This window comes from Nipponia nippon, unplaced genomic scaffold, assembly GCF_047370975.1.
Source record: "Nipponia nippon isolate SJK-2023a ecotype South Korea unplaced genomic scaffold, ASM4737097v1 scaffold_2, whole genome shotgun sequence".
NCBI classification, from domain to species: Eukaryota; Metazoa; Chordata; class Aves; order Pelecaniformes; family Threskiornithidae; genus Nipponia; species Nipponia nippon.
The window spans coordinates 114,714,630-114,738,341 of NW_028262336.1; the positions used below are offsets into that span (position 1 = coordinate 114,714,630).

At 37.9% G+C, this 23,712-nt stretch overlaps 1 protein-coding gene across 7 annotated transcripts in view; it reads right to left on the reverse strand.

Annotated features, from left to right (window-relative positions):
• GRIA4 (glutamate ionotropic receptor AMPA type subunit 4) overlaps positions 1-23,712 on the reverse strand; it is a 236,133-nt gene that overhangs the window by 46,284 nt on the left and 166,137 nt on the right. For 6 of the 7 annotated variants that reach the window (XM_009476843.2, XM_009476844.2, XM_087756036.1 and 3 more), the window contains exons 9-12: positions 20,324-20,434; positions 11,571-11,777; positions 4,459-4,829; positions 2,933-3,131 (exon numbers count right to left, since the gene is read on the reverse strand). In XM_009476843.2, coding sequence (XP_009475118.1) covers positions 2,933-3,131; positions 4,459-4,829; positions 11,571-11,777; positions 20,324-20,434 — 888 coding nt within the window. Of the gene's footprint in view, positions 1-2,932; positions 3,132-4,458; positions 4,830-11,570; positions 11,778-16,376; positions 19,042-20,323; positions 20,435-23,712 lie in introns of those variants that run through there. The other variant, XM_009476845.2, reaches the window with a different exon arrangement.

Consider the following 23,712-nt stretch of genomic DNA (forward strand, 5'->3'; position numbering starts at 1 on the left):
ACTGCTAAAACTAAGTTATTTTCCTCTTGAGCAAGCTGCTTGGAAAATGCAACTCTCACTGTGTCCAAAACAGGAAATAAGTAAATAGGTAATAGTATCAGTGTCTTCTTTATATTGGCTTTAAAATGACTTTTCCCTTTTCTGTTTTCAATCTGGAATCAAAGCAGAGTGAATAGCTGTTCAGAGTTTCTGACATTTTGATCAGAAATGATCAAATGATGATAAAAAGACCTGAAGGCTCATCTTCAGCCAGATAGTAATCACTGACAGAAAAGTTACACATGACTTTAATCCCAAAACTGATGATGTTTGCTTGCAACGACAGAAAATGTTAGACTTGGGAAGTAAGTCTTCTCCCACTATTGTTTCAGGCTAGGTCTTAATTTATGTATTATGCAAACAGTGTTTGACCAAATATTGTCTGTCAATGATACTTTATGTATGATACTTTATGTCCCTGTTTTGTGAAAAATATTTTTAGAAATAGCACGTACATTATCATTAACAATCACTATATGTTGCAGAGATTAGAAATCATTTGGTAACAGGGCCTCAATTACACCATTTTTAAAAGAGTGATCAACACAGTCTAAATCTTGATAAAGCTTCAAATTTTGCATATGCAACTACATTTAGTATTTGTAGTTACTTTTAATGTTTCCCTTTGTATTTTGAAATAAAGGGAGAAAATATAAAGAGAACATTGATTTGTCTCCCTTTTTCTCTTAACCCTTTAAGATTAAAGTGAAAGAATGGCTGTCATTATAGATGGAGAAAGAATCTTCTCTTTAAGGAGAGATCTTGCATGAAATATTGATTAAAACAAAAAAGTATCTGTGTTTACAGGATAATTTAAAGGAATCATGAAAATTTTGTGACCAAGACTGTTTTTATGTCAAAAGACATGACCTCATTACTTCAAAAAACCAGCTTGTAAAAGTGTCTTGAAACTCTTAAGAAAACAACTCCATTCCTTCATTCTTTGCTCTTGCCTTGGGAATTGATTTGTGCATCATCACCTACAAAAATTGTAAGCACTGGATACTCTTGAAAATGCAACAAGTTAATAAATCCAAAGTTAAATAAACCTGCCTGGTCCTCAGCATCATGTTTTTAACTATTATCACGGCCTCATATTAGTTGAAAGAACTATTTGTATGCATATATTGTGGTTACCACCTCAGCTTGTGATGGACTGAAACTGGAATTCCCAGAATTAAATACCTAACTTTCCACAAATTGAGCTAAAGAAGAATCTGTATGTTAAGCACAGATGAATATAAATAACACATACTGAGGGATTATACTCTTTTCAAGAAAACAGGAAATCTGGACATCTCAGGATCAAAATATTTCAATTCTCAGACAAGCGTCCTGTATGTTAACGCCACCATTTTTGTAGACATCTGATGTGAAATCAGGGCTTCTAGGGACCACAAGCTGAGTTTCTTCCACTTGGGGTAAAAAATGAGGCTCACAGAGAGCATCTTTAGTGTCATATTTAGGTCTATACCAACACTCTGGCTATAGAAGAAGACAGGTGTAGTTAGAAACCCATAACTGAAATGCATCCATTAAAAAATGAGGTACCAAGCACCCTAACCATTTCAGTGGGATCCCTATAGAGTTGGTGCAAAGAGGAAGATACTTTAAAGGGTGATTTATTTCAACATAACACACTTGTCTCATACAGGATGCACAGGGGTGCTTTTCTTTCTCCAGTATCTACAGAAGAAATCTAGAAAACTAGCTTAGACTAAACTCCTTGGACAACTTCATTGTGCAAAGGCTCAACCACTATGTGTTGTTTAAGTGCCGTTTATATCTTATAAGGCATCATATTTTTACAGCTAATAGAAAATATTTGCAATTTCATCTATGGGGATATCTCTTGCAATAAAAAGGTTATTTCACTACAGACCTTTTGGCGGACACTCAGCAGCTGCCCTTGAATTGATACTGTCTATAGTTCACAAATCCCATCCATAATTTTGTTAATGATTCATTGAGTTCACTTTGGCCAAACTGAAAACAGTCAAGGTGCATGGGAGTACCTACCACGGAACAGTCCCCTTTCAATCAGACAATAAGAAGAAATTATCACTCCATCTTTCGTTCTTCTAAAAATGCCTTAAACTGCACCTTTCAGATAAATAATGCTGTGTAATTTCCAAGGAAGGATTACTGGCTCACAGCATTTATTCAGAGCCATGTTCAAACACTAAACTTCATTCAGCTAGGCTTAACTTTCATCTGCTAGAGACATGAAATAAAGCAGGAGGGACTGTTTATTATGTACTCCTTGTGATGTCCAGGCTCCCTGTTTTCCAGCTGGCAAATGATAAGGACTACATACCAACCACACTAACATAGGAAAGCAAATGAAAATGAAGTAATCAATACAGACAGCACAGACATATGAATGGCTATTTAGGCTGTTTCCTAAGGCTCCAACCACATCCCTCTGAGATATATTTTCTCTTTATTGCTCATCTGAAAGTTAGAAAATTAAAAAATGCATTTCCTGCCCACCACCCAAGACCCTAAAGCAAAATGCACACGGCCAAATCCATAAGTAGAAACAAAACATGCAAGACTCCATGTTATCATCATAGGCTTTCAATGCTGTAAATCATTTCAGTACTGTAGCTTTGGATGAATCCACAGTGCAATGCTGCTTTAATTATCACTGGCTTCAGTATCCCTCGGGGCACCTCTTTTGCCCAATGTGACAGGATCAATAAGCTTTCCACAAATTAAAATAACTGAGAACTCCAACAAATAGTGTTGTGGTGGTAAAAATGTAGCTAAAGTATTGCAGGAATTACAAACTATATTACACATAATTGCAAAGTAACATTATTTCACCCTTCCAAGCATCTTATAAGAGCAGTTGGTAGGGAGAGCTGCTCTAATGGACATGCCAACTTACTCTGAAGAACTCTTTGGTTGACCCTGAGTCCAGTGTCCCATAAGCAATTTCGGTTTGTTTGGCAAGGTCTTCTGCACTTTCTATGGGTGAGACCATTCGCTCAACAGTCAAGAAGGCTGCGAGGTTAGCGGTGTAGGATGAAATAATGATGAGAGTGAAGAACCACCAGACACCTCCAACAATGCGACCTGAGAGGGATCTAAACATGAATAAGATAATGCATATTTTCCTGTCTCTTAAGCCATGAAGAGAGAGAGAGAAAGAGAGAAGGCACCATTCTTGCTGAACATGTATCATTAAGTAGCAGTCAATAGGAGGGAGATAATTTGCATTTTAAATACTAATAAATGCTTTTTCTCTTGAATCTTAATGCCTACAATACAGAGTCCATTCTATTAATATGTATCATGCAGATGCAGAAGTCTGAATTCTCTTGAACAGTAATCCCAGTGTTCTTACTATTTCAGGAAATGCCTCACATAGCAAAAATTTTGTCAAAAATACTGGATAGGTAATCTCTGTTTGGAGACAAAAGTAAAGCATGGTAGCTGTAACTCAGTAGCTTTCTCTGTTTCCTCTTAAAAAAAAAAAAAGACACAAAAGGCTTTGCATATGGATTATGCTGATTCTAAGATTAAAATGTTCCTGTCACCCAAATTTATCAAACATTCTACAAGCTACTGCAATCGTTTGAACTTTCACATTTTTCTTATTTAAGCAGCAAGCATTTTGTAGTAACAGCAATATTTATGTTAAGTAAAAAATTGTATTTTCCATTTTAATACCTGTAATTTGATGAGAAGGCTGTTGAGGAGTAATGTACATCCAGTCTTAATCAGTAGCAGTTTTATTGCTAACTTCAATAATAGCAGCGTTAGGTCAATGCTGAACACTCTCAAAATCTCACTGTTAATGGCTAAAATGAAGCATCCAAGTTTGAAAGATTGGGTCATAATGTTTAATTAAGAAGTTGTAGTTACTGCAACTAAAGTTCCAGAGCATCCTAAAAGGTTGAGAAATTCAGGACTGGGATCATATATTACATCTGAGGCACCCACTCTGTAAGGCATAGCTTAGCCATACAGTGTGGCTTCTCAGAAACAGATGGTCAAACATTGTCTCTCTCGTAGACAGTGATATTCTGGAAGCAATGCTGTAGAACTTGATAGGAAACAGAAATGGGACAGTCATTCATGCAAGGCAAATATTCCGCACAATAGTGTGCATTTCATAATTGTAATTAATACAATAGAACTAATTTAGCAACAGCACAGTTCCTCTGTGTATACCTGCTGTTTCTGAGAGCTGTTTGTGGTTTATGCACATTGACATACATAAAATAATAGCAACAACTGAAATTCAAAGGAGATTCTCTGTTGCCCTTAACATAGCTACTAAAAAACAAAAAAAATGAAAAGGATTCCTAAAGAATGAACTTCAAAACACTGCCAGGAAAATAAACGAAGGAAGATTTTACGCTTCAATGTTGAAGATAAAATGCAAATGTAAAAAGATTTGACACAAACCTTGGGGAAATATCACATCCTTGTTGCATAAAGGCACCCAGGGAAAACCAGAGGCTGTTGAATATGCCAAACTCATTGGGAGGCTGGTCACTGGGTCCTTCTTTCCCATCCTCTGGTTCTTCTGTGTGCCACTCATATGGGCTAAACCTGCTAACTAGGAACAGGACCACACTGACACCAATGTAGGCAAAGACTATGCACATCCAGATCTCATACGCCAAAGGGTCCAAGAAGGAAAACACTCCTGGTTTAGATTTCTGGGGCTTTTTGATCATAATGGATATCCCCAAACTCATAAAAGGCTTAGAAAAATCAATGACCTCTTCTCGTACCAAAGTGATGGTCAGAGGCGCAACAGCAATCTCTGCTTTCTATAAAGAGAAAAGAAATATAGATGTATAGATTAATTGAAGTTGGCTTATACACTGAGCTAAGCAGCTAATGCCAAAGGTATGTCATTAACATCAGGACACCGTGGCTTAAATGTTCTTTATACTATCTGTTTCTTTCTATTACAGTCTATATTTACTCAATACGCTTTTAGTAAAACATACATATTGCAGGTTTTTACTTTAGAGAATTATAGAAATACTTAATTTTCCTGCTAAGGAGAAGACTCTTAAATCTTATAGAGGTGGGCAGAAGTGTAGGTAGATCATTTTAGGTATTAATTTACATTTAAAGTAAAGGAATTCAAGGAAGAATGAAAAATGAGAATGAACCTATTGTCACTGAATGTATAGAGATTTTTTTGTAAGATCCCTGAAACAGTCATTTATTATCGTATTTTCACAAGACACAATCATTCTTTGAGGGAAGCCAGCTCATAGACTCAAGGAAGTTCCAAATACCATGAAGCAGCAAAGGTGATTAACTATTGCTGTGATGCCAGAAAACCGCACGCAGTTGTCTTGGGGGAAATAGTTCAATAGGAATGAATCAGGTTTTAAACAGTGCAAAAAGGCAAGTATACAGAAAACAGCTGTGCAAAGTCATGTAAGGATAAAGGATAAAAAGTGTGCTGAATCCATTCCCATTAGAGACAGGAATAATTTTTAATATGTTTCTCTAATATGTTTTTAGGATGAAGATGCCAGTCTTGAATGAATCGTTATTGATGATGATGGTGATTACGGCTCCTAACAATGATATCTGCATGAGCTATAAGTCATTGTAGCTGTGCTAATGGGTCATTTCTGTCATTAGGGACTCAATATTACATTAAGGTTTGCTCCTTGCCTTGCCTTGCCTTGTTTGCCTTGCCTTGTACACCAAAGCTGTCATTACAGCAGTACTTAAGATGGGAATTGTAAGAGGAACTGGGACAAAACATGCACCTGTGGGAGGGGAACAGATGCAGAAGCTGCTGAAACCTTTCTCCTGTTCATCATTGTGGTGCTGTATCTAGGTGGATTCACAGAGCAAATCCCGTGTTCTGTGACCAACCTGGACTTCTATACAGCTTATGGGCTAAGGAGGGTAACTGAGCATATTTTGAGAACACTTAGTGTTGGCTGCAAATAAGGTAGACTCACAGCCTGCCTTCTGCAGTGGCATTACTCTGCTTCAGGCCTCCATATATGAGATAATCTGCCTGTATTTATCCCACCTCAGGCCCAGTCATCTTCACAAGCACAGTTAAGAGCTATTCATAAATCTCCATAATAGAACTGTCATAGTTTTATTTTCTAAATACTTAGTTAGCCCAAATTCCTCTTACGGGGTAGCACTTCAGACATAGTACAGTGCCCAGAGTTTAGCAAAGCAGGTTTGCCTTTTAGGATGTTCTTAAGGACATTTATACTCAGTAAAATATACAAGGATATATTTAAATCCCATCATTTCAATGAGATTACAACATACAGAAAATTAAGGATGTGCTTAAATAGTTTAATCCAAGTGTTACATAAATAGCTTGTGTGATAAAGAAAAAAGAAATTGAAATGTAGGGGCTTTTGTCATCTCACAACTTTGAAACAGATAAATGCATTAAAATAATGTTTTTGTTATTTTATACACTAAGTTATACTGAGCTGTATATATTTTATGGAATTTAATTTAAAACTAATTTCATGTAGTTAAAATTTAAACCTATTTTGGTAGCCGTATAATTTTGAATAATTCAAAAGAACTGACTCACTTCAGAGCAATGGCCCAAAAATGCAAATTTGTATTAAAATTGCTATATATTAATCATCAGATTATAACTGTCATTCTGATATAATTGTGATGCAAACACTTATCATCATAATTTTATGTAAAGATATTATAGTTTAAGCAATACAATTAAAATCATAATTTTGCAAGTGTATCAGACTATCTCTGGTGCTAATGTCTTGAGTAAACATTGTGATAATAGCGCTGATTCTCTGAATTTTAATGTAAATTTAACATAAGTCTGACTGAAATTGATATTTTATCAAGACAGGTACTATATGAAGAGAAATAACATGTCTAGAATATATTTTTAAATATCTTGAAAATTGTAAAATAAATTTGGTTTCTGTGGCCTAAGGATTGTAGGATCGTTTGGGCTACTGGCATTACTGGATATTTTTATATTTCATCTCACTCATTAATTCCTTTTTTCTAGAATGATAGTTTCCTTCCTTAGAGTCAATGTCTTCTATACTCTGAAATTTCAGCTACTGTGAATGCCTGATGTGGAGTACTTGAAACGAATTAACTGAAAGACTCAGGGAAACTCTGATCTGTTACTGCTAATATTCTCTGTATTTGTCACATAGTGGTATCTTCCTTCACACAGTGTAAATGATAGATCTCATCATTGGTCTTCAAAAGTGTTGGCTAACGCTTCATTTTTTGTGTCTGCAGATTGCTACTGGGATTAAAACAAGGATCCTTGAGGGTTGTTAGTTTCTATGATGTGAGGTGGAAAAGTGACAGCACCATTTTAGCGTGAATTGTGGAGATTTTAAAGACCTAATTAGCACACTGCATATTGTATGTGAAACACTGGATAAGATTAATCTTACCAAATTTAAATGCTCACAGAGTACATGCAGAACTCAAACTACATCAGCACTAACTGTCTACGCTACTTTAAGGAGTTAAAGAGGAGAAATAGGAATTTATCCCATTTCATTACGATACTGATCTAACGTTAGATGATTCATACCGTAGATAAACCCGTTTCATGCCATTAAATATAAAGGGACAGTACACAGATAGGTCACAATCAGATGCCAAATAACTGGAAAAAGTGCAGCCTCCTCAATCTCATCATATTATTTGTTATTTTTGTAAGACTACTGTGTGCCACATTAAGGCCTACATAAACTCTTCGTTGTTGAAAGCTAAATAATGACAATAGCTGTGCATTATAATCATCAGCGTTTGTGCTTTGCCCAGTTAACATACACCATATAATTATGGATTTAAATGATTAACAATATAACAATGGTGCAAACAATTCATTATTTTGTTGCCAGTGAAATCTGTTTTGACAAAAGCTAATGATACTTCATGCTTGAAGCAACCGCATCTGTAACAGCATTTCAATCAAGGCTGCACCACTACCAAGTACAGATAGATTCTGGATCCTTCCAATATTATACAATGGGACAAGATTAAGTCTGATGGTAAGAGACTTTTACTTTTCCAGAATATATTATTAAAACCTTGTGAATAAAATCTATGCTTGGTACAAATTGTATGAAGGTGGTAAAGCTATCTGAGAAAAATCATGCAGGAAGTGATTTCAACTTCAGAAGCTCAAGGCTTCTCAGGTTTTAAACAGAAATGAGTTGTGACCTTCTGTATTAAGCAGTGAAAGAATAGCATTCTGTGTCAGGAGAATGAATATTTAATTGGGGCTGACCGTTAGTGCATTTGGAAACACCTGTTACATGTGCTTAATGGTATTTCATCCCCAGCCAGCATTTCTTCTGTGAGGTTGATATCAAGGGCTATAGAGTCCCACACGGACTACTGCAGGCATTCGGATAGATCAGGGACAAATGACCAAGATTTCCTGGTAGTTTTTAATAGAGTGTTAAAAACAAAACAGGAAAATAAACACCTACCCCCTCCCCCCCCCCCCCCCCCGACCTTCTGTACAGTCATAGCAAAACTGTACAACACAGCACTTCATGCACTGTTTCTCCTGGGACATGATGGAAAAATCAGCTATAGAGTTTAGGTGGCAACCAAGCTTTTCTCTGCAGTGTCTGAAGGTTTTCAGCTACCGGAATGACCAATGGTGCATATGGGTCTCAAGGGAACATGGGATAAAATTGGTACATGTGTCCACTCCCAGTAACATCGTTAGGACTAAGTGGCATTGGGGTATGATGTAAAGAGCAGGAGAGGAGAGAAGCCTTTTGTGTGGCACAGGAAAGGATCAATCTCACTGGCCAGCACAAAACTGTTTGTTAATCCTTTAATGTGGTTGGGAATTAGAAACTGTAAAATGTTTCCTAAATAGATTGTTTTGTTAACTTGCTAATTCAGTTGCAAATTCTGTCCCAATCCTGGCTGCATACAAAAAGCCTTCCTTGAAGCATAGCCAACTACTCAGAGTACTCGTGTTTATGATTTGGGGATCTACCAGGGAAGACGAACATCCTCTTATAGCACAGCTTTGCAGGAAAGTCTCTGGCTGACTGATTTTTCTGCTTTCTCTATATGGAACAGGCCAGGGAACCTGATGTTCTGTAAATCATCTGGCACGGACTCAAGGAAGTTGCAGGGAGGATGCTCTTCATGGATTCTCTATGGAAACCTTAAGCAGCAAACTTTTATAAGTTAACAGGAAGAATGATTTCCTTTAAAGCTACAACTGTAAAAGTACATTAAACACGCTTGGAGTAGCTCTTGACCTTAAAGCCAGCTGGCACAAGACAGTCTGTGTCGCTATCATGAAAATTATTTAACCTCTAAACCAGGATGGCTGCATTCAAGCTACTATAGGGAATGGCCTCTCCCCCATGCTAGTGTCCAGCTCGGCTCCGAAATTGTTTTGGGCCAAAAATATAGCAGGGACCACTGTTGCAATTTAACAGTTAGGCAAGCAAGTTTCAGTGCCTAGGGACATTCCCTGGTACCACTGATACACTGGGATAGATACAGCCTCACGGCACCTTCAGTACAGTAAATATAGTGGGCAACAGTGGACTTCTGTTAGTTCTTTCAATAAAAACGCAGCTCCAAGAGCTTTGCTGTGGCTCATTCCCGGAGCTCAATTCCAGAATCCCAACCAGACTGCAGCCTTCCTAAATGCATAGTTGTGCAGGAGCTTTTAAACTTGGCCATCAAACCTTTAAAGAGCCTTCACCTCATTCTTTTCCATTATAAAAAATGAAGTGTTGACCATGTATTCTAGGACATCCTCTTCATGCAGTCAATTTGCAACAGGTTCCCTACGCCTGTGAGCTTTGTTGCTTTCAGCTATGTTAACAGCAGTAGGTCACATTCCAGTCCTAGCATGAACCTCTGTGTAAGCTTCCTAACAGCACTTTGTATTTCAGTCTAGCGCTAGGGCAGTTTGGGTTTGATAAGGTAAATTTTTCAAGAAAATTAAAAGGAAAAAAAACCCATAACCTGAAAACTAAAGTGTAATTTCAAGTTTCCTCTATAATTTTCAACAGATGATAGGCCATTGAAACTCTGCTATTAAAACTCTGTATCTGGGCAAGAGAATTTTCTCACAATGTGTAAAATTTCTCAGATGTTTTAAAAAACCTACTGGTGTAAAACAGCGCATAGCCATTGACATCCATGAGATGGCTATCGCAATTAAAAGCCAGACAAGAAGTCATCTCCATTTTCATAAAATAAGTCTGAAATAACCTTGACTTTTAAGACTCCTGAGAGTTGAGCTGCTTCCAAGCCATTAAAGTGGATATACATACTTAGTGATCATTCAGCTTTTCCACTCTTTAAAGACACAAGTGAGGTTGGCTCCTCCAAGAACTTCCGAGAACATACAGGGTTTTGTGAGGCTGGTATAACCTTCCCATTCTCATGTGGAGGGCAAATCAACAAAACTCTGGGGCATCATTTCCCACACTCCTGCAGCACACAGTCTATTTCATGTTGAGGAGTCCCTTGAACTGGTGCTAGTGGAGAAGACTTTGACAAAATTTATCAGCTATACTTAGCTGATAGAAGGGAACAGAAATGGAGCTGCAAGAAAAGCCACTAGGCTTTTGCCACACGTGGCCTTAGCCACCACTGGAATTGTGGAAATGGCAACTGTGGATGGACCAACCCATATGCAGTAGGTTTTTATAGGGAGGTTGAGGCATGTTATGAGTTCATTGGTGGAAATGTTCTCACCTAAAAAAGTTTTAGGATTTTTTTTTATTCCATCACTGGAATGAAAAGTTTCTTTAATAATTCTGATCTGTTCTCAGTGCAGATATTAGCAACTGCAGTCATCAGCAAGCACAGCTCTGAGTTTTGCTGCTTTTGGTAACACCAGATACTGCAAATATTTCTTTGGGTTTGCTGGAACTATTTTCATTAAATATTACAACTTTATGCGTCAACAGAATTGTGAACTGTTATGCTATTCTGAAGAATCCTTCTCCAGGTCACTGTATAACATAATGCTCTTGGCTGCTGAACTTACCAGGTTTCTCTTAAATTTTATTATTGATGTTCATCTTAAAAGTCTGTCTTAATTCTGAATTGCTTAATCGTGTACTTGTCTGTAGTGGTTTGTTATATACGCTTAATATATGATGGTGGATTCTCCATTTCTCAAACTAGACCAAGAGTCCTATCTTTTTTTAAAAGACCTGTCCCCCATTCCATGAAAACGAATAAATGAGTGATATTCTTCCCAATTAAGTTTTACAATGTATCAGGAATAGATGCTCTCTAACATTAGTTCTAACATTAACGAATTTTTAAGGGATGTGCAAACTATGGGTGTTCTAATGTTACAAGGTACTAGTTGAATAAATAGGAGAATTTGGATGAAACTATTTGATTTTGTCTTGAAAATAAATGAAAGCACAGAGATCTGAAACAGAATTCTGTTTCTTTTCTGTGACTGCAAGGTTAAATAAAATGCATATATACTTCCTATTTTATGTCTAATACTATGATAAATTAAATCCTGCTTCAAAAATTGGTATGCTTACCCCATAAACAAGTTCTCCCACCATCCCATTCCAGATTTTTGTCTCTGGATCCCTTGCTCCATATTTTCCATCAGGAACAATGGCAATTTTGTACTTGATACCAATATGTTTTGCAATTTCTGACGCCAGATCTACACAGTATCCTTCAAACTTGTCATTCCCTTCAAACGTATCATGGTTTTTCTTGAACATAACATATGGGGCTTCCTATAATGAAAGAAGTAGAACTGTAAAGGAGAAGTATACAGAATATACTCTGAAAAGTAACATATCATCTACTGACTGAACAACACACATTTTATCAAAAGTTCATGGATAGTATTAACACATTTAAATTAAAATGTATCAACAAAAATCCTTCTGGAAGGGTATACTATTTACACTGTAATTTGGCTTATACATTTCACAAGATATATCAACCTTACAAATTATAAACACAAAAACTATCCAAGAATGCATATAAATTTTACTTTGTTCTAAATGAAAGACCTTATGCTAAATTTAAAGCGTGAATAGTGGTTGAACCTATACAATGCAAATGACTGTGGGATAATGCAAGGTGTAATTTATGCTTTTGACTTCAGTAAGTAAGCATATCCTCTAACGTAGTGTGGTTACTGTCTATGCAATTTCAGATGCACAGCCTGAATGATTTGCTTCGTTGGGGTTTAGAATGCATAGTTACTAAGCGGCTACATACATTTTAGTGAGAACATAGAAGTATGTTCCTGAGCAAACACACATCTTCCCCTTCGAATAAACAGTGCAGATTCTGCAAGGTCTTTTAGGATGAATCTAAGCAATATGCATTGACAAGAAAGGTATTAAGCTGACACTGACTTTACATACTGCATGAAAAAGAAGCATCCAAATATTTTTGGTTGGTGAGTGCCATTGAAAACAAGTAAAACCTGTCTCGAAAAGTTGATCATACATTCCTTGTATAAACCATATTATCACAATAGTGAACATTATGTGACTGGGAAATCAAGGTCACATTGGGAAAACAAGGTCACATTTTCTTTTTTGCTCGGTGTGGATTCAGACTTTAGCAATCATTATGTAAAACTATACGTTCTGGTGGTATTTTAAAGTACTTCACAGAATTCATATTCATAGCCAGTTCCAGATAAAATACTTGTCACTAATGTCACCCTTTGTTTGAATTTACATCACAAAATACTGGCAACTTAAGTTTTCTCTGTGCTGGCCCTGGCAAATGTTGTTTTTTGACACTAACCTTGACAGTATTTTGCCCTGTTCACATCTTTCCTACATACATAATTAGTACAAAAATAAAGGTAAATGTGTAGTCTGAGAATGTCTGCTTCACTGAAACTACATCAACATCACCTGTAAGCAACAATAATTTTGTAACCTCTACTAGGTGTTTAACAATGGGGGATATGTGGCATTACATGAGCAATAGGGGGACTGAATAAACCAATTCCAAAATGTTTCAGTGTGTCAGGTAAATTTTTCCTTTTGGATACCAATTTGTAGCTCCTATTAGCAGGGTGTATATCCACCCAAGAGAAGAACTTGATAGGCAAGCCTGAACAGTATCTTTAATTTACTGTTATATGGTGAAAAGGCAGAGAAATAGAAAAGAAAGAGATTATACATGGGAGGCACTACTCCCTTTACTTATGTAAATTTACTCCCTGTGGTAACTCTGCCCAGGACCCACCTTTGTATAAGGATGGCAGAAAGGAGCTTTGTGTAATGTGAGTGGAGAAAGTTGTGTAGTTCGTTTACTTCAATGTGAGACAAAGGTCCCAGATTAACTTCAACACAGTTTGGGAAGGAGGAAGTGCTAGTATTTCCTTAAAGACAGAGTCAGGTTCCTAAGTATTGCAGAAATGTGTCACTCTCAGGTGTATTCCCAGAACACCTCTCCTCCCATCATCTCCTTCTTATGTTATTTCATCTCCTTCTTATGTTATTCTGTGCTATGGACATGCCTCTTCGGGCCACAATTCCTTAGCAGTAATTCAGTGTTGGAGGCCATCGATGCATTATGGCCATTACTTCAGCTAAGGAACGACACAGCATAGAAAAGTGTCCACAATGATCACTTCTAAAGTCAAACTCTGTCTGATTACCTGGTTGCTTGACATAGGTCAATATATAACCATATAAGTATAAATGCCCAGAGAAATTTGAGGTTGACAACAGCAAATTGCTGCATTTTTTGAGCACATAGTTATAACCACTGCACGGCTAAGGATCACCAAGGACTTCTAAAACTGGGGCAATCACCAAACAAATTGTTATCATCTTGATGCATGTGGCCTGGGCACTGAGAAGACCACTAAGCTACAGCATTAACTATACATTGTAATTACTACAGTGATGCAGTGCAATGCCTTTGCCTGTACAAAGTTTGTTTCTTCAGAGAAAAACTGCTGAGTATTACCAGTGGCCTGCACCATTTCTTGCATTCCTACCCCCAGTTAAATCAGCTTAATCTCAACCAGCTGTCTTCCAGAGGGACGGAGAAAGAAGAGCAACAAGAAGGGATTCTGCCTTCTCTTTGCAGTAGATCTTGATTTTAGGAAGTATTTTGGGCACATGAATCAAATGTTCCTCCCTTATGTAGGCTTTTTGTTCCCATGAGAGGAAAAGCCAAAATCTGGGTCTTTCTACATATGTTATTTCACAAACATGGTTAAAAATAAAAAGAGGTGAAAAATACTATGTCCCTGACTGGGATTTAGCCAGCTGCTAGCTAGAAATACAACCAAGTCTTGTCCAGTATCCTGCGTTTGTGGAATCTCCTTACAAGCTTCAGTTACATTTGCTGGCTGCACCTCAAAAGCAATTTTTTTTTTCAAAGACCAGAGTTAGTGACTGCTCGCTCTTCTGATTCAGCCTTTCTCATAAATGCCAAGCTGAAGGCAATACACTTGAAGTCACACCAGGAAATAATAATTCTGGAGAGGGGCACAAAGCAGACAGGCACAGAGGAGGCCAGGTCAGCCTGCTCCTTCTCCCAAACCCCAGACACTGTGCTTCTGCCTGCACCTCATAACCAACAGGGCTGCTACAAAAAAGCATTTCAACTGTCTCTGCAGAGCAAAGGAAAGTGACAGATGCCTTATTTTTCCTATTAACGGCTAAACAAACTTCATCCCTCCTCCCCATGAGTTCTGTGAGGGAATGGTGAGAAGGGAAGCAGTGGGGTACAATACCGCCCTTGGTAGGTGCAAGCAGTGCCAATCCCATCCAGTGGAGGGACCACCAAGGGAGGGCTCAGAAGACCTGGATTCTGGCAGGGATCTGTTGGGTGACTTGGAGGAACCACATTGGTTCTCTCCCCATCCACTTCTCTTTCTACACACTCTGATCTTACCGATTTAGAGAAAAATACAGCAAGGAACATCTCTTATAATGCAATTGTCTTATAGAGGAAGGTAGTACCCCTTGCTGTGACTGCTTTAAAAGAAGCAGCAATTGAGTGAGATCTGCCAGTGTGAAACAATGCAATTAAAAATACTGGGAACACCTACTACCTTTTGCGTACTATGTTGTCCTTTCTCCCCTACCTATTTTACACAGAATAAATAACAGTTTCTTTAATTGTTGTGCCTACTTTACCTGCCAAATATTGAGATGTATTTTCAAGGTAGAATTTGATGGGGGGATGTGGGTGGGACTGAATGTAGCTTTCTGAAAAAGACTGTTTGCAAAAAAAAAATCAAATAGTAGCACTAGTTTTAAATTCTGTCCATTTCAGACTTCGGGGGTGTTTCAAACTAATGAGGTGTGCAGATGTTATTATAATAACATCAGGGCACTGAAAGGCAAGTTTTACTGGTTTGCTAACAAGTTACTTACACAGATGAACTTGCAAGGTCACACTGCAAAGTCATGAAATATCTGAACTGATCAATAGCATGTACTCAGCCATATCTTGATGCTCTTTTCTATCTGTGGCACTGAAAAAGATGATTTTTTCTGTCTAATCTATTAAAATAGCATTTTCTAAATTAGTAGTAATGTTAGTGTAACCATGCTAGTCTAAAGATATGAGAGATGCAAGATACCTATGGAGAGGTCCTATCTTCTATTAGATCAGCTGAAATAGCTGAAAGTAGGCATGCTTTTTCACTGTTTCCAGTTACAGCACCTTGTCTAATAAAAATATTACTTCTCCCCACCATCTTTGTATGTACTACATTTTTGAACTATAAACTCTTAACCTACTAATGTAAAACACAGGTTTGACTTACTGCTGAATGAGGTTTAACACCACAATATTTGCAAGATTTCAGCTGCTTAATAGTATTCTATGGGGTAGTGAATCAAGGAAAAGTCCACATTGAAATGATGAATGACTAGCACGGAACAGGTATTTGAAATGGTGCAAGCTTTACTTATATAATTCACAATTTTATAACAATACTTAACATTTGTAAATACAAGTTGATGTCTGCAACAATTACCTTTATAGATGTAAACAAATCATTCCACCACATTGCCACAAATTCATGTGTACAGTAAAATGCTCACAACTGATTATTCACACTATAAGGCAAGCTAGAGAAAGTAACTAACCCAAATACCAAACAGATCTACGTTTGGCTTTCCTATTCTAAAGTTCATTTCAAAATCTTCATACATTGTAAAATTAATTTGTAAAAGTGACAAATATTTGTGCAAGGAAATGTCTCATTTTTAGAACAGGAATGGCACACATTATCACACTTTATTCTGAAAGAAACTTCTGTAGATGTCAATGGAAGGTTTTTTGGTTTTTGTTGTTTTGGTTTTTTTTTTCTGAATAAAGTGTCCAGGATTCGGTTTGAAGTCTTTATTATTGTCATGCAACAAACCTCAATTTTTTCTCCAGTCTACTAAAAATTTAATTAATAAAATTTCTAATGAAAAAATATTTTTCTATTATGAGAAAGGAGGTTATAGTTAGAATTTTTGAGGTAAGACTGCGTCAAGTATATCAGTCAAAACAATGAGGGTGGTTCTCAGTCACTTAGTGAAGGTATCTGTCATCTGAGGTGCCCCAAGGTAACCTGCTTGACCTCCAAGTGCCGTTCTGCAGGTCCTTTGTGCTGCCCCTTTATGGATAAGTCTGATATCCTCAATGCTAGGATGAGCACCTATGAGCCACTGAATCAATTTCTAAATCTTTTTGGACTTTGACAAAAACTTACATACGTGGGGCACAACTCATCCCACATGCCTGAAACAACATACAGTAGCTGAGACATCCACATGGAGTGGTCATATACGGCGTAAAACAGGCAACTGTCATCCTGCCAGTGTAAGAAATGGGGGGTAGGCAGTATATCCTAGAGCATCTTAAATGTCACTGAGTGCTTATAAGTGGGCAACTGAATCAATAACCTTTGTAATGTCATCTACATTTAGGTGACTCAGTCTTGAATTGGATCCTGCCCTTGAAGCTTAATCTGCCAACACCAAGACTATCTCATTAAAATACTGAGCTGGAAGCCACAATGCAGACACAGCTCGTTGTACGTCGAGCTTTGGTTCTAAAGCATTTTTATGATTTTTTAAGTTTTGCAATCTCAGAGTAGGTACAGAGTTGACTGTATCATGAAATGGATTAGAGATTCTAGAGTAGTCTTCCCAGCCTACTCTCCTATATTCTACCTCAACATCTTGTCACCGTATTTCTCAACTTGCTAAATTAGAGATGATCATTCTTCCTAGCTGGCTAAGTCACTCACTTTACCTTAGTGTTAGAGGAGGGCTGCACATGGCGTCCCTTCTCCAGTCATACAATTAGCCTACTGTGCACTTGGAGGTCCCAAGCCCTGCCTCTGGAGGGAATGCTTCTGCAGACAGGTAGAAAATCTGTCCTTTCCGGAAGGCCAGATATGCAGGGGGCTGTGCATCGCATGAGGTGCAGGACACAGGGCTCTCCCATGAACTATAAAAAGCAGGGCTGTGTGGCAGCTGGTAGAGGAAAGCGCGTCAGCTGCCCCTGCTGCCACCTCTCTTGGGGCTGCTCCTTCACCACGTGATTAATCAGAGATAGGTGGAGTGCCTATGTGCTAAACCAAAACTGTAAAATAAATTCTATGTGCTCTCACTACGTTACAAATGAACATAACATTTCGCCAAGTAGAAAACACTGTAGTAAGTTCTCTGATTGCAGAGCTAATTCATCATAATGCATCTTTTATGCAATAGCCATACAGCCACACTACAGCAAAGTAAGCATAGACACATAAAAACTGAAGAAACAGCAGGCAAATCAACTTGTGCTATTTGGCTTCAGGCAAAAATTAAAGCGAGCCATGCTGAAAACTTGCAAACTTTTCTTACGCTGCCACGACACCTGTCTTTGAAGACTGAAAAGCCTGACAGCACCGGTTGCAGAAGCTTTTCAATTTAATGTTGGAAAATATGCATGCAACCAAAATTATATGTGTCATCTACAATGGTTCAACTTCCCTTCAATGTGAAGAGGGCAATGAAGAGGTCAAAAAGTCTCTGTCTGGCATTTGCAACACGACTATAATACAGAGAAGAGCAAAATAACAGGATTCTGAAAATTATTCTAGTTAAATATATCTTTTCTTTGTGTGTGTGATCATATGCTTGTGGATGCTAAATACATTGCCCTGGCAGGCCAATATTAAGAATCATGGTTCTAATCTGCCTTCAGCATCATGTGTGCAGCTCCCAGTGGAGTCAATGGGAGATGGGCATGATACGGCAGAATTCACCATATATTCTTATTCAAACCAAATTCTGATGTATTTCTCTTGCACTGTGATTTTGAAATATTGAAAGGGGACAGTTTTGGTCAAGAAGCAGTGCTGCTTTCAAATAATTGCATTTATCCCAAAATGACATGCTGCATAAACATAGGGCATGCTTTGGAATATTAATTCAGCTTTTTGGTTTTGAAAACGATCCCACCAGTCCTTTCAATACAGGGACTGGAAAAGTTCTTTTGAAGATAACATTTATTATGCACATCAAAATGCTTCAATGCAAACAGGACAGGCAAGATAACACATTTTAAAAGCTTTCTTGTTTTCCTTTTTTTCCTTTCTGGCAAACAGGAACCTTTTATATTACTTTTCATTATTATTTTTTACTCGCTTCTCCTAAGCTTGGAGCTATTTATGGAAATTACAGTATTCATGTATGGTAGCTTCAGTCAAAGATATCAGGATTGGTATGAGAGGAAAATTTCGACTGAAAGCTTGTTATTCACATCGTTCTCTTCTCAGCTTGGCAAAGTTGAAGGTTAACGTCATCTGTTCTAGACATTTCAGATTAGTCACAGAACTTTTCTTGGTGGTTCAGTGCCTGGTCATCCAGTCAGAGGAACAGTAATCCATATGGAAAAATTAGCTCAATGCTACTAGACTGGTGGTTAATACTTGAGCCTTAGTTAGGAATGTTCGCAGCATCTTGGGACTCTTTTCTTCCTTGATCAATTTCTTAAAATAGGATTCTTCATCAGAGGCTGAAAAGAGGAGGACTGTACTGAAGTACATTTTTTTTTCCATCACCAAGTCTTTTTTTTTTTTTTTTTTTTTTTAGGAAAAAGATACATATATTTTAAATGTCCCATGCAAAAAAATAAAATAAAATAAAAAGTTACACAATTTGGTTAGGAGTTACATTCTGAATTCCTGTATAGTAGTTTGGTTGGTTTGCATCTTGGAATGATAATTTTCAACAGGAGATTTGTTAAGACATGCTTAATGTATAAATGTATACAAACTGCTGGGAATCTGGTAACTAACTGCATTTTTGAGTAAGAAAATGTCTTGACACTTTCCTTTGGAATATTTTCAACTCTGTATTAAATTAGAAAAATTGTTGCTTAACTTATTCTAAAGGGTTAAAATAGCTTGTCTAAATGAAGCAGGTGAAAAGGGCAGTGAACTGAGATGTAAAATCTTAAAAGCGGTCAGGTAAAGGTCACCCTTTGCCAGTTGGCTTTTACAAACATCAGCTTAAAAGGGCATGTCTGACTTCAGAGGGAAAATTGTTAAATATTTTGTTTAAAATACAGATTTGTAAGAAACAATGGTTTTGAAAAACTATGTATTAAAAATGTAAATGAATGAAGCAACTGCATTCACCTTTGCAACCACTCTTTAAAAACACCAATAACAGTGGAAAATCAAACACCAAATCTATTTAGATTTTATTAAAATGGAAATTTTATTGAAATGCTGAATAAACATATTAAGAAATATCTTCAAATGCACCTACTAATTTCATGTTTTCATTCACAATTAAAAGTAGATAATCCAGTTCTGATTGCCTGACTGAACTATACTAAGAATTTTAGCTCTTGCTAACGCCAATTTTGAATTTATAATGTATCAACAAAAAAGGACACTGGAATTACAAACACCTCATTTTATACCCTTTGTTCAGTTCTGTCATTTAGAGGTTTTGGGTTTTTCTTTCCTTCCAGTTTCTTGTGAGTCAAGATTTATCAATCAGAGGTTGAAAGAATTCACTTATATATCTGAGACTTACTTTAGTAAAAAAATGGAAAAGACTGAATAAAGGAAAAAAAATTACCACAACTCAATTTTAAAAACCTGATTTCAAGTGAATCATTATATTAAATGCGTACCAAAAAAACTGTACAAACATGACAGTCAAGATAATTAAGACATATGGTCCTCACCCTCCCACTAACCTAGGAACTGGCAGACTAAATTAGACAACTAGAAACAAGATTGTGTCACATAGCAGTATAAGCATTAAAAAAAGAAACACCTTACCAAAATTGTAGTGACAACTACTGTTCTATTCTCAATGGCTGAAGTGTCATTTCCAAGTGTAGGTTCATGCTGAATTAAAACTAATTTATCCATGTCGTTCCAGTAACCAACCTGCAAAACAAAATGTATATAACTTACAGTAGAAAACTCTACATTCTGTATAACTACAAATATAAATGATTATAAGAACAACAGAGTGATCTAAAGATAATTTGGTACCAAAGGAAGTGCTGTCACGCTCATAGACAGGTCCACGGTGGTATTTATCTAGCACTTCGGGTATACCATCTTGCACTACTGCTGCACAGAGTCAGATGTGGTATCGCTGCCACTCAGCTGTTCCTGAATGATCTGAGCTACTTACTTCGACCAGAGGCACAAGTTAAATCCCATTTTCAATAGTTTGAAGCCTTCCTGGGGCATAAATGAGATATAAGAATTTTTGCTCTCCACAAGAAAGTTTTCATTCACTGAACCTCCAGATCTTCTGGTCTTGGATGGAGGAGTGAAAGACATTTGGATGACAGCTTTGCAATTTAATGGCTGATCTCAATTCCCTGCTCCATCATGGGCCTCCCAGGAGACCCCAACCCCAGGACTTACACCAGGCTCGTTCTACTTAACTGCTGGCACTGGCCTTTAGTACCTACATTAGAAGCTCTGTTATTAAAGCTTTCTTTACACTCACTGGACAGACAGGCACCACCAGTGACTCAGCTCATGCAGGATAAGCACCCCTCCTAGAAAAGTGCTTGCTTTCCCCACTGACCCTAAAGCATGTTAAGAGTGACTTCACTCTAAAAGTATCTCTAGTAAGTACCTACAGGGAGGTGGAACAAATCAGGTTTTTCTCTCCCTGGCTGCAATTATGCTGTGACAACCCTTCCCAGAGCAGCCTTAAGGTGAAACAGCTGCCTTTGTTCATTGCTGGCAACGACCTACTCTAGAGTCAGGTTTGAATCACTCATTCTTGTATTCCCATGGAGAAAAAAAAATTAAAAGTGGTATGCCTGCAATCAGAAGCCTTCCCTTACATACAGACATGGCTCTTTGCAGTGCACGCCTCTGGTATTCAGTACAGCCTGCAGCTGTGCCCTGTGCATTGGTAGTGATGCTGCTGGGCACAAGACATGAGTCAACATCCTTTCCTGTGACGGCCCAGGGATGCAGTGCTTGCTGTAAAACCAGATGGGACAAAGGCAGCCTGAGAAAAGAAGATTCCCCTTCAAACTTTTATTGATGCTTTTGGGAGCTGCTCAATGAACACTTAGAACTCCCCACATACCCCCCAAAAAATCCCCACAGGCTATGTACTATGTCTTTGGATGGCCAAAAGAAGATACAAGACCTAAAATACTTCACTGTTTTTGTAAATCCTGGCTAGTCAGAATCTTACAGCACACTCATCTCCTCACTCCATGTGGTGACACCATGTTTAGTATCTGTATCAGCAAGTGGTATTTCTGGATTTTTGAGTTCCTCTCAATATTTAATGTTGCCCTGTGTGACATCGGGCAGGAAAGGTCCTCCTGGGAATCCTGTGTGCATGATGTTCCCAGTACAAGGTGGATGTCTATGAAATGGCAAGTGGTTCATGACAGTGGTCCCTTGTCTCAACTCTTGGAGATGTCTAATTCCACCTTCCCACCCGTCCTTTCAGCATGCCAGACACAGGTCCCTTAGCTGAAGCTGCTTTCACATCTGACCTGTCGCTCACTAGCAAACACCCTCCCTTTTCCCCTTCTTGCCATTCCATTTTCTCCAACTAGATCATGGTTGTCTGTGGACCCTCTGACAAGGTTGCTGGGGAATGGCTCAGTGCCTGTTCCTCTGACCCAGCGCTGACAGCACTCAGCTCCATGTCAAACGGACAACATGAACACAAACATGTCAGTAGGAGAACAGTGCTCTAATCCCACCTAAAGGGCCTCTCCAGGTTGCTGAGAACCTAATGAATTCAGAGGCTGATCATTTTTCCCAGGAAAGATGCAGACAGCGGCAGTGATTTTAAACAGTTCCTATCAAAGAGATGCAATTCAAGCTGGCACAGCTCACTTTTCAGAAGCACCCAGGGCCTAGTCAGCAGCAACTCCCCCTTCCCTCCTTCCTTGATTAATAAGGAGTAAGGGAATTTTAGTGGAAAGCAGGCTTCAGACAGAGCTCCAGTGTAACTGTCAGTGCCAAAGGACAGTCTGCCTTGGATGAAAAGACTTCAGTATGATGGAAAATGGCTAAATGATCAGATCAGTTATGCAGCCAATATTATTTATAACATTATTGTAGAACTCAGACTGAAATTCACCACCACATAGGATTCTGCCTCCATGACATGGAGAAACATCATGTACAGACCAATGCAGTGATGTCATATGAGAGTCTAGAAGTGCAGGGGAGTGCTTTTGGTTCCTGGTCTGATATGCATAAAGAATCCTGTATATTCTTAGAACAGCCAACCTTCCTCTTGATTGTTACCTTTACTATTTCATTACTTTCCTTTTTGAAAAAAATTTATGGAGAGGCAAGACATTTTAGCAGTCCCTAGAGCAGTGTGCAGACACACTCGCCACAGAGAATTGCAAATACATGAAGTAATTCAACATGAGTAAGTAAATATGATTGAATATGAGTGAATATTTTTTGTCTATTAGTGAAGCAAACAAACACAAATTCTTCCCATGCACAGCTTCTGGTGTATTTAGTTGAAAAGTTCCTTTTCTCTTTGCAATTGCTATTACAGCACAGGAGCCTTCATTTAGGTGTTTGCAGCTAACAGGAAGCTTCTGCATTGCTGATGTAGTGGAGAGGGAGGTTTTCTTCCTAGTAGGATGCACTGCTAACAAATATTCTTTTTCATCCAGGCAACTATAGAGTCACAGATACAATTGATAACCGAAAATGTCAAGTTCTTGTCAAAAACTGTGACCAGCTAAAGGCAGAATATGTACACCAAAGCCTGGCAGTTTGGGAAGATCATTATCATAGTGAATGATTGTTTTTCATTGTGCAGTTCCTCACTGCTGGAAAGTTCAGAAGGAAATCAGAAAATGAATGATGTACTGCGTTATAAAAGTAAGTACCATATGAAAATGCAGACAGAGATAAAGCAGGTGTTTGAGGAATGGCAGGCATTTTTTAAAGGAATTTTAGCTTGTGTGCATGGGTGTGAGCTTTCATGCGTGCATATCAAACCTGCGCTAAAGTAACTTTGGAACTGGATTACTGAATAAATATATAAGACATATCATGACACTTGTCTAAGTATATAGATTCACAGTCACTGTAAGAGCACTAAATAACAATATGCTTTCCTATAAATACCTCAAATCCCCAAGGAAAAAACCTCATCAAAGGTTAGGATTGAAGTCAGCTATTAAAGTACATGCAATTCT